Genomic DNA, 11,457 nt, shown 5'->3' with positions numbered 1-11,457 from the left:
AAAAAAAAAAAAAAAAAAAAAGAAAGTAATGTTTTTCATAGCTATATATTATTTCCATTTTTTCATTATATCTTAATTTATTTATCTATCTTTTAGCCAATAGACATCTTGTGTTGTGTTTGAAATTGCATTTAAGTTGATCCATTTGGGACTGTTTAAAGAATGCTCCTGACATGTTTTCTCATTGAGTCTTTTACTATAAACATGATTGTCTCTGCTTTATTTTCCTTTTAATACAGTAATAGGTTTCTGCATAAAGATCTTACATACCTGTTGTGATAGTTATATCTATATTTGATCATTTGATATTTGTTTACTTTTGTGCTGTGTTGGGGATTGAACTCAAGCTGCTGCACACACTAGGTGGACACTTTACCCTATGTGCTACTGTTTTTGGTGGGATCTTCATAGAAGTTTGATTCATGATTATTGATGGTGTAAATAAATACAGTTGATTTTTCCTATATCTTTGCTACTCAACTTTGCTCAGCTCATATGTTAGCTCTAGGAGTGCGCCTGAAGATCTAAAAACATTTTACATGCAAATATTATCTCCAAATAATAAACTTTGACTTTTCCTTTCCAGCCTTTGGACTTTCTTTCTCCCATGTTTCCCTGCCCCTAGTACAATGGAGAATGAAAGTGTGGAGAGCAGACATCTGTGCCTCCTCCTCCTCCTCCTCAGAGGAGAGTATTTTGCTATTAAGTTTGAGCTTAGTGTAGATTTGGTTTTTGTTTTTGTTTTTGTTTTGTAAGGGGCCTCTTTATGAAATTAAAGTTATTCCTTTTTATTTGTGGTTTACCGAGAATTTTGAAACTCATGGGATTTGATCACTTATTCTGTACTTGGTTACTTACTTTTTTCCCTTTATAGTGAATTCCCTGAGACAGTAGAAGAGGATTAGCAGTCATCAAGCTTAGCATCTGTCTGGATAAACTAAAGGACTTTACCTTTGTCTTAGTCTGGGTTTCTGTTGCTTCAAAGAAACACCATGACCAACCAGCAGGGTGGGAGGGAAAGGGTTTATTCAGCGGACACTTCTGCATCATCGTTCTATCACCAAAGAAAGTCAGGACAGGAACTCAAGCAGGGCAGGAACCTGGAGGTAGGAGCTGATGCAGAGGCCATGGAGTGGGGCCACATTCTGACTTGCTTACCATGCCTTGCTCCGCCTGCTTTCTTATAGAGCCCAGGACCAACAGCTGAGGGATGGCCTAATGTACTGGGCTCTCCCCATCAATCACTGAGAAAATGCCTACAGCTGGATCTTTTGGAGGCATTTCCTCAACTGAGGCTCCTTACTCTCTGTAGACTCAAAGGTTGTGTCAAGTTGACATAAAACCCATAAAACCATCCACTACACCCTTCCTTGTTATCTTTTTTGTTTGTTTGCTTTTGTTTTTGAGACAGTCCTGGCTGTCCTGGAACTCAGTGTGTAGATTAGGCTGGCCTTGAATTTACAGTCAGAGATCCAACCTCCTCTGCCTCTGAGTGCTAGGATTAAAGGCGTGTGCTACCATGCATTCCCTTAGTATAGATTAAGAGTAGTATTTGAGTCCAACATTCCTACTAGAATCACATTGTAATTTAAATTAAATTTGTCAGAGAAATACTAACCAACATTTATCCTACATATTCTAAGGTAGAATTGAAATTTACCATTTATGAATGGAAATACTGCATAGAAGTTGGGAATAACAATTGTTGCCACATGAACTGGCAATATGCTTTCTTGAATATTTTAATTTTGTGATGTTTAAAAATCATCCTTGGATGAGTCAACTATTTTGGTAATGATTATTTGGAATTCTATTCTAGGAATTAAATGCATCATTTTCTAATAGATTCTAGAAATAGTTTTTAGATTCTAGTGATACAGAGAGATACATGCGGTATATCAAGAAAATCATGTTATCAAGTGGATAGTCCCATCTCCCTGGAGAACAGTGTAAAAGACTTGCTATAGAATAATCTTGCTGATTTCTTTTGTTATAATTCATGTATTTCCTTTGAAGGGGAGTAATACTTAACTTGCTTGGTTTGATTTAGTTGGCTGTATAGGAAGTAATTGCATTAAAGGTTTGAGTGCCTTTGCATTTTGCAGATTATTTAGGTAGATGTTAAGATGTCAGTCAGTCTGGATGACTTGACCATTTGGAAACCAATTTAGTTTGATTAAAGTTGTTGATGTCCGATTTAATGGAGAAAAAAAACCCCTTCATTCTATAAAATGAATATGTGGTGAATATCATCTACAATTACTCATTACATCGTGTGACTCGAGTTATTTACAAGGCAATTATTGGTTTTGGAGCCTATTCTGTTTCACCGTCACCTGTTACTTGAGGTTGCCAAAGCTGAAGGCTTCTGTCTTAGCGGATGTTAAGTGTTGTTGGTGAAGCACAAACGTCATTATCACGAAAACAGGAAGCTATGTAGGGAACATGCCAAATGGTGAATTAATAGTCAGGGTAAAGGAAGCTGACGCACTTTCAGGGAAGGAACCCTGAATTCATCCACTTTGTTCCTTTTAGGTGGCTTAAAAACAGAAATGGCAAACTCACTGCTTTTTTCAAACCATATCGACTTAAGCAGGTTTAGCCTTAAGCCTGAAAGCATGGTTTCTTGTATTTTGCATTGTCTTAAAGATGTTGATGTTCGGTTCCAGTTTTAAGAAGAACCTGAAATCAATCGTTCCGTGCATGGAAGCAGAAGCAATGGATGCTGGTACCCAGGGAAGGGAGTGTGGGAAATGAGAAGCTGCCAATCACATATGCCTATAGTTAATGATGTCACCTTGTCCTTTAGAGTTGTTCATAGTCAGGGTGTTTAGCTTAGTGGTCAAACACTTGTTAGTACGTGCCAAGGCTTGAGTTTGAGTCTCTTTGACAAAATCTGTTAAGGTAGCAGATTTCCTGTTGTGTTCTTGCCTTCCCTGCCCCCAATAAGAATCAGGAAATAAAACATCTGGGAATTGATGTAATATTAAAAAAATGTTGATGTTCTAAAGACTGAGATGTCTACATGGAACTTGATTAATCTACATTAGTGTTTGGCTGATTAAACTCATGTAAAATACAATAAAATTGACGATTTTCTCTGTTTATATAGAAAACTTAATGATTTGAATCATATCTCAGTAACTAGGAGTAGATAATTTAAAGAGGAAACGAAAATTACTTTTTACTTTTTTTTGGGTTTTCATGAAGAGTCTGCTAAGTGAATCAAGAGTATCAGCATTGTAGGTCAAGAATCAAGTATCAAGGGTGTCATTTTCTTCTATGTCATTGGTTGATGTGTGCACAGACAGTCCTTAGACACATTTATAAATGATCTTCATTAATGCACATTATAGGGCTTTTTATTATTAATTATTTAGTTAGCATACAGAGCAGTGGATTTTGTTGTAATACTGTCATATATTACTTTTTAACTGAAAAGTTACATTTGTGTATGTGTGTGGGTGCACACATATCTGTATATTTGTGGGTGCAAGCATGCCACACTGCATGTGGAAGTTACAGGACAGCCTTGAAGAGTTGGCTATATCCTTTTCTATGTTCAGTCAGGCTGGCAGGCTTTGTGACAAGTGCCTTTACCCTCTCAGCTATCTTATCAGTCTTCATACATATATAGTATCACACTCGGTTCTCATCTCCCTTTCCCCTCCCTCTCCTTGAGAGGATGATGCATCCATTCAGCAAAGTGCTCTCTCCCTCTCTCTGTCTGTCTCTCTGTCTGTCTCCTCCCTCCCTCCCCCTCTCCACCCCCCTGTATGTGTGTAGTACTGGCTGTTCCTTCTGTGTCAACTACTCTGGCTTCAGACTCAGCAGATATCTACCTGTCTCTGGCTCCAAAATACTCAGTTTAAAGGCTGGCTCACTTAGCAAATCCTTATCTGTGTATACATTGCTTAGAGTGCGCACCTGTTGTACACTGTGCCCTTCCTGGACACAAGTTCTAATCCCAGTGCCCTCTCTGGATATCCATGAGACCAGCATGCTTCAGTAACAAGTTTTGAGTTGCAATTAATTGCACACACTAAGGTTTCCTCTGTGCTGGGTGCCTGGCACTGTGCTTGATGTGCTCTTTTTCTCTCTAAAATGTGCACAACAGTTATCAGCACCAAAATCTTACAATTGGATTGAGAAAACAATCCACAGTTTGAAAACAGATACATAACTTTAGAAGTAAGAGATTGTAAGGGTGAGGGTACGTAAAGCTTATGCTGAACATTTTTTAGTATAAATTGTTAAATGTAGAAGTTTTCATAATAAAGTATTAGTAGAACAAACTACTTTTGATATTATCAAGAATTCCCACTTGAGGGCTAGTGGATATTTCAATAGGTAATGGTGCTGACTGCCAGGCTTGACAGGAGTTTAGTCCCTGGGGCTAACATGGGGGAGGAGAGCCAGTGCATGGCTGCACACAATAGAACAATATAATTATATGTAAAAAATTAATTCCCAGTTGATTGTCTTACCTTCAGATTTGTAGACTCAATCTCTCTATCTTGGCTTTCCCACATTAAACTTCAAAACAGCACATTTCCAGTTTTTGAAGATGATTTAGAATGAGTAAAAGATATATTCTTACAGCACAAGTTTTTATCCCAAACCACTCTTCCTTTTGCCATAACTGGTTTTAGTCTAGTGTCTACTTCATTAATTTTTATTTAGAAAAGATTTACTGAGCACTGTTCTGGGTAGTAGGAACACCAGGTAGATAGACAGACAAAATCTATAGTCTGTCAGTACTTCAGTTTCCAATGAGGGAGGAAGCAATAAGCAAGAGACAAATGCATCAAGACCAAGCATCATAGATGATATGGAGAATTAAAAAAAAAAAAACCCTCCAAAAGCAAAAACCAAATCCTGGGTGCTGCTTCACAGTGGAAAATGAAGGGAGACCTCTGGAAGAGATGATATCAAAGCCAGAGTAAAAAGAGGGCCAAGCAAAGTCCTGGGAAGAGCAGTCTAAGAGGGAAGAGCCCCTGCAAAGGCACAAAAGCAAGAATAGGCTGATGCACTGAGGGAGAAATGTGATCAAGTGCTGACGGGTCACAGTGAGCAGGGTCAGGAAGCAAGACAGACTGTTTAGGGTCCTGCAAGTGGTGGCATCTGAGTTGGCTTTTCCACTAGGCACAAAGGAGGATTTTAATCAGAAGAGCTCTATTATCTAACCACTCTGTGCTTTTAAAAGCTTGCTGCTGCCTCTACAGTATAGAGCAGAGGACATGGGAGATAAAATGAGGAAGCTGGGCATGGTAGCACTGACATGGCACTCACCTGAGTTCCTCCACCAACTTCTTAGGAATGCTTTATTCAGTTAAGAGGTCAGGGCTGTCTGTGTAGTTGAAGCTCTGACTTGTAAGGTCCTGAGTTACCTTACAAAATCAGTACATGTGAGAAGCAGAGGCCATTGTCAAGCCTCGTAAAGCCATAGATTTCTAAAACCACCAAATGTTGAGACCTGGCTGACTGACTCATCCCCCTCTTTTGCATTTGCATTTTATCTGAAATCAAGTACCATGCTTTGTGCTTTCCTGCAGATGAATGGTATGGTGTGCCAGATCTAGAGAAAGCATCCTACCTTTGGAGAAAGAAAGAAAACCATCTGCCACTAGAAAAAGGCCAAAAGTGGGCTCTTTTTTGTATGAACAGAGTGAAAGCTAAGAATCTATGTTTAAAATATGACCATAAAATTTCCCTGCGTTTATAGTTCTTGGCACCAAGGATTAGAGACCTGTTTTGGATGATATACATGGTTTTAAAAGTCAAGATACACTTCCATTCAAGAGATACTTGAAGCACTTGGGGTTCGTTGTTAGAAGGCATCAACGTTTTCATGCAAGATACATAATTTATCTCAAATCAAGGCTCACTTATTGTCTTGGACTCCATGAGCAGTCAAGGCTTTCATTTTCTTCATTAATTCTTTTACATATAAAAATTACTTTTTATTTACTTTCTTAAGTGTCATAAGTATGTAGGCCTTTCAATTTTGTTCTTAAAAATCTTATTTTTTCCCTCCCCTGGATTGCTGAAGCTGTACATCATTGACTCCTGGACCCAACTGTGACCGCTTCAAGCTGCACATCCCGTACGCTGGAGAGACATTAAAATGTGAGTAGATGGTGACCACCAATTATTGCAAGTTGTGGTTTAGATTTTACTTCTGGTTGTTCAGTGTGATCTCTGATCCTACCTACTAACAGTTACTGTTTTGTTATCTGCCATCCAGCCCTGATTCTGTTCAAAGTGAGGTAGCTGGCTCAGTTTAGGTTGTAGAGGTATAGGCCTGTACAGAAACAGAATAGTGCATATGTATGTATTTCTTCTTAGAGGTAGCTCTAAGATAATACCCCAATAAAGATGATTATTGCTTTGTGCCTGCACATTGGTTCAGTGAGTGGGTAAAGACACCTCCCACCAATCCTGACAACCTGAGTTCCATTCCTGGACCCAGAGGAAGGAGAAAACTGAATCTTGTATGTTGTCCTCTGATTTCCACATGTGTGATGTGCCCTGCAACAAGTAAAAAAGAAAGAAGATGTACCCCTTAAAATACCTACTTAGTAGTAGGGTTTTTTTTTTTTTTGTTTGTTTTTTGTTTTATTTTTGTTTGTTTTTTAAGGTAGGAATGGCTAATGTCCCCACTACTGTCAAAACCCATTGTCAGTCCTTTCTCTAGGATTCTGGGCATGGGGTACTTGAACAAGAGTTAGAAATGCTAATGGCCTGCAAGGCCAGGGTGATGATATAAACAAGGAAAGCAGATCGCCTCTGGCAGCTTCTTAGAACAGCCTGTCTCTGAGGAAACTCCTTGTATTGACTCAAAGTGGAAGTCAGACATTTTACATCTTTTTTTTTTCATTTTAAAATCAGTTTTAAATGTTGTCTATCTTTCCAAAATTAAGGACATATGTTATCCAAGTAAACAGAGTATGTGTGAAGAGTGGCCTGAGTTTCTGCACTGTAGGTTTTCAACATGCCTGGATGGTGTACAAGGTGTATGCCTGGGCTGCAGGCCAGCATTTGCAGCATCTGTCTATGCCATATTAGCCCTTCTCTGTCACCAGCACAGCACTGAACCTCTTGCCTACTGTGAAAGCGATAATAGCTTTGCTTTGTTAGTGTCAGTAATTGCACCTGGCATTTTCTTTCTTATACCTATTCTTGTGAACAGGGTATTAAAATCTATCTATTTGTAAAAAAGAAGAATAAAAGATGTGGTTATTAAAGATCAGATGGATGGGTAAGGGAGATGGCACAGGCCATAATGTGCTTTCAAGGTAAAAGAACCTGCCTGGGTTTGATCCCCAGAATCCTAGTGTGGGGACACAGAGACAAGTAGATACCTGGGGCTTATGATGATCCAGCTTAGCTTACTTGGCAAGTTCCAGGCCAATGAGGGCCCTAGTTTGAGAAAACAGAGTGGATGGTGCCTTAGGAATGATACCTAAAGTGTCCTCTGGCCTCCACATGCACTTGTGTGTGTGCATGCGTGTGAACTTGTACACATGCACACACACACACACACACACAATATGATGGGTGGAATGGGTGGATAAACTCTTTTTAGAGTAGTGACTATGTGTTTTACCATCATTACCCAGAAGGTATCATATCTCAGTATTTTCTAGATTGCTTTATATTAATTTACCAAATGCAACGTTAAATGAGACACTTAGGCCAAGGTTATTTGTTACCCTTGCACTATTAGACCATTCTCACGAAACCACAAGCACAAAATAGTGGCAGGGTTAGATTGCTACTTTTTTTCAAAAATAAATTATTAACTAAATTTAAAAGAAATGATCTAAGTAAGTCACTGGTGGGTGAAATGGAGATAGTGCTGAGGTTACACACAGTAGGAAGCACTGGTTTCCTGTCCCATGTTTCCCCCTCCTACTCCTATTTTCTGAGGAAACCATTATAGTTTTAAGAAATGGTTTCAGTTTAGTTCTTCTGAGGATTCCCACTTCTCTCAGTACTACACTGTCTGTTTCCTGACTGGCCAGTTGTAGATGTTATCTTTTGACTTCCTGCCCTGTTATAGAGGCATCAGCGTATTTTCAGTCCCCCTTACCTCTCTCTTCTTTAATAAAAGTACATCACTGCTATTGGTTCCTGAGTTCATTGCCTTGTAGCTTAAACCTTTGTTCTTTTTTCTTGTGCTGAGAATCACATTTCAGGGCCTTACAAAGATTAGAGACAAACTTTCCCAAGGAACAAATCCATGGCAACCCCCTTCCTACCCCTCTCCAGGGTCACTTTAAACACTGCATCATACAATTCAATGAACAGTCCCCTAAAGTTCTTGATAAGTGCATGACTCAGGTTTGTTATCAGCTAGGATGATTTCTGTGCAGCAGTGATGGATGTTTCATTTATCTGGAGTCCCATGAACCACAGATAATGTCTTTTGGCTTCACACTTCACAGGATAAGATTAGCCTCTGCTTCTTTCTTTTTCTCTTACGTTTTCCTGCACTGCTTTCACGTGTCTTCTGTTTTCCCCTTTGTATTCTCAAGATTAATAATTTTTTGTCTATAATAGTCTCCAGGGCGTTGTCCATAACTTACACAGTGTCTTGATAGGCTTGCTTCTGCATTAATTATCATTAGATTTTACCTTGTTTTGTGGGCTAAATAGTAACAATTCTATACATTACTGGATGGTTTCTTAGGAAACTGGCTACTTGCTTAGGCTATTGGAACTTAGGCTCAAATAACCTGCCCAGATTTTGTTCTTCCCTCTTCTGCTTCTGCCTTCCCTATATCTCTGCCCAACAATTTTTATTACCTCCATTATAATTAGGTATCTTACTTAAGATCTCTTTCTTCCTCTCTGTTCCTCTTTCAGATATCTTTTTCTTACTTCATGACTGCAGTATCTGTTACAGTCTTTCAAATAACAAAAATTGGAGATTTAAAATACTTCTGGGATCAATGAGATGATTCAGCAGTTAGAGGTGCTTGCTGACAAACCTAACAACCTGAATTCAATCCTGGGATCAACCTGGTAGAAGGAGAGAACTGTTCTAGTTCCCTTTCCATTGCTGTGATAAAACACTGTGACCAAAGCCCTCGTGGATCAGTTAATAATCGAGACAGTCCCCTACAGGCATGCACATAGGCAAGTCTGTTCTAGGCAATTCCTTAGCCAAGGCTCCTCACAGATGACTTTAGGGTGCAATTAAAACTAGCCAAGGGATTGAAGAGATGGCTCAGCAATTAAGAACACGAACTGTTCTGTTCTTGTAGCTTATTCCTAGTACCCATGTCAGGCAGCACATAGCTGTATGCAAGTTCAGTTCCATGAGATCCGATGCTTTCTTCTGAACTGTGAAGGCTCCTGCTTGCACATGTGCATATACATGTATAGTTGCAATTGAAAGTAAATCTTTGAACAATAAGATTAAACAAAATCCCTGCTAACCAGTTCAAGAGCTGAGTCTCATGAGTTGTCCTCTGACCTCCAAATGTATCCCTTGTATACACACCATCACAGACAAACAAACCATCACACACAAACAAACCATCACACACACACACACATATACACACACAAACATAAATAAATGTAACAATTGTAAAAGTTTTAAATAGATTTGCTTTTTAACCACCATTATTTTAATATCTACATGGAGCATCATATTTTATATTATCATTTCTCTTCCTGTTGTTCTATAATACTGCAACCCTTTAATACAGTTCCTCATGTTATGGTGACCCCCAACCATAAAGTTATTTTCATTGCTACTTCATAACTGTAATTTTGCTGCATACTGTGTTTTCTGATGGTCCTAGGTGAATCCTATGAAAGGGTCCTTCGTCTCCCCAAAGGTCGAGACCAACAGGTAGAGAATTGCTGATCTATAAGCTTTCCTCAAATAAGTGTGGGAATACACACTTGGCCATTGTCAGGCAGGGAGGTGTGTGAACTCTTTCCCTATGGCTCCTCCTTTCATCTCCTCACCGGGTATATGGAAAGATGATGGCTTCTCTGTGATCAGCTGTGTCCTCCTTACATTCCTATGAGAGACACAGAGCACCCTGCCCTGTCAAGCGCCAGCTCTGAGATTACTGATGTGCACTGTTGTACCTGGCTTTTAAACGTGCATTGTTCTGGTGGTTCAAACTCAATCCTCATACTTGAGTGGCAATCACTTTATTGAGTGAGCCATTTTTTCAAGCTCCTCCTTTCTGAAATTCTTGACTTTGTGTAGAAAAGCTTCTAAAGGATATTGGTGATGTGCTTAGGTTTAGTGTTAGAACCAGAAAAGATGGTATTATGGGTAAGCTCCTTCCATACTTTAGAAAAGTAGGGGGTTTAAGGTGCCATTTACCTGTTGCCTTACAAACCTATTCTAATTCTCACTTTTGTACCCTGTGGGGTAGGAAGTCTGGAGGCCAAGACAAAAACCTCTATAAGTTTTTGGGATAGAAACTTTTTTCTTGTTTTTATTTTATTTAGTTTTTTGAGCCATTTCTGTAGCCCTGGGAATTTATTTATTTATTTTTTTAAGATCTGTTGAAAATGCAACAGACTTATCAAAAATAAATGAAATCAACTATATAAGTTCTGGTGGGTAAGTCTTAGTTTAGAAACTCAGAACCAGTATGTCCTCTGCATATGCAGTTAAGGCTGGGGTAAAAATGTTCTCTGCTCATCACCGAGATGCCATGCCCCCACCTGCAAATGTGCATTTGTTTTTATCAGCGCTTCCAAGGACAAGGCTGGTCTGCTTTGTGTGATGTTTAGGCCATAGCTATTAAGCTTCCCTTCTTTGTAACTTAGTTGAAAACTATTTCCAAATTAATTCTGTTCATAATATTTAAAAAAAAACTAGAATTACATCTCTCTCTTTGTATGAATGTATGTGTATTTGTGTGTGTGCATGTGCGCACATGTGCTTTCTCATACCTGCTTTGGTGTATGTGTGGAGGTCAGAGTACAAACAACCTACAGGAGTTGTTTCCTTCCATTATATGGATCTTGAGGATTGAACTTGGGTGGTGGTCAAGGTCAGTGGCAAGCACCTTCACCCAGTAAGCTTTCTTGCCAGCCCATCTTGGTATAAGCTCTCAGAAACCCTTCCAGGAGGTTTGAGTCATGGTCAGCTGACAGTGGTAATAGTGTGGGACAACTAGGTCTTGCATCAACATCAGTACTTAATGTAGTTCCACTCTTTGCATCACTTGAAAGTCATGGAAGTAGGTCTACTATGTCAACCAGAATAGTTATAATGATTGAATCATTTGTGGTAGCCATGGATTTTTAAAGAATCGAAATCTCCTTCTTAGAGTAAGATTTTGCAGGCTCATCTCTTTTTTTCTCTCTCCCCTCTCCCTTCCTTCCTCTCATTCAATCTTTCTCATAATTTTCTTTTTTTTTTTTATTTTTGTTTTTGTTTTTTGTCTTTTGTTTTTTTTGAAACAGAGTTTC

General features: G+C 39.0%; 1 protein-coding gene across 3 annotated transcripts in view; it reads left to right on the top strand.

Annotated features, from left to right (window-relative positions):
- Babam2 (BRISC and BRCA1 A complex member 2) overlaps nt 1-11,457 on the top strand; it is a 374,435-nt gene that overhangs the window by 26,744 nt on the left and 336,234 nt on the right. For all 3 annotated transcript variants that reach the window (XM_031357619.1, XM_031357620.1, XM_031357621.1), the window contains exon 3: nt 6,053-6,129. In XM_031357619.1, the coding sequence (XP_031213479.1) occupies nt 6,053-6,129 (77 nt within the window). The remainder of the gene's footprint in view (nt 1-6,052; nt 6,130-11,457) is intronic.

Source organism: Mastomys coucha, unplaced genomic scaffold, assembly GCF_008632895.1.
Source record: "Mastomys coucha isolate ucsf_1 unplaced genomic scaffold, UCSF_Mcou_1 pScaffold6, whole genome shotgun sequence".
NCBI lineage: Eukaryota > Metazoa > Chordata > Mammalia > Rodentia > Muridae > Mastomys > Mastomys coucha.
This window is presented reverse-complemented; position numbering and strand designations above follow the sequence as displayed.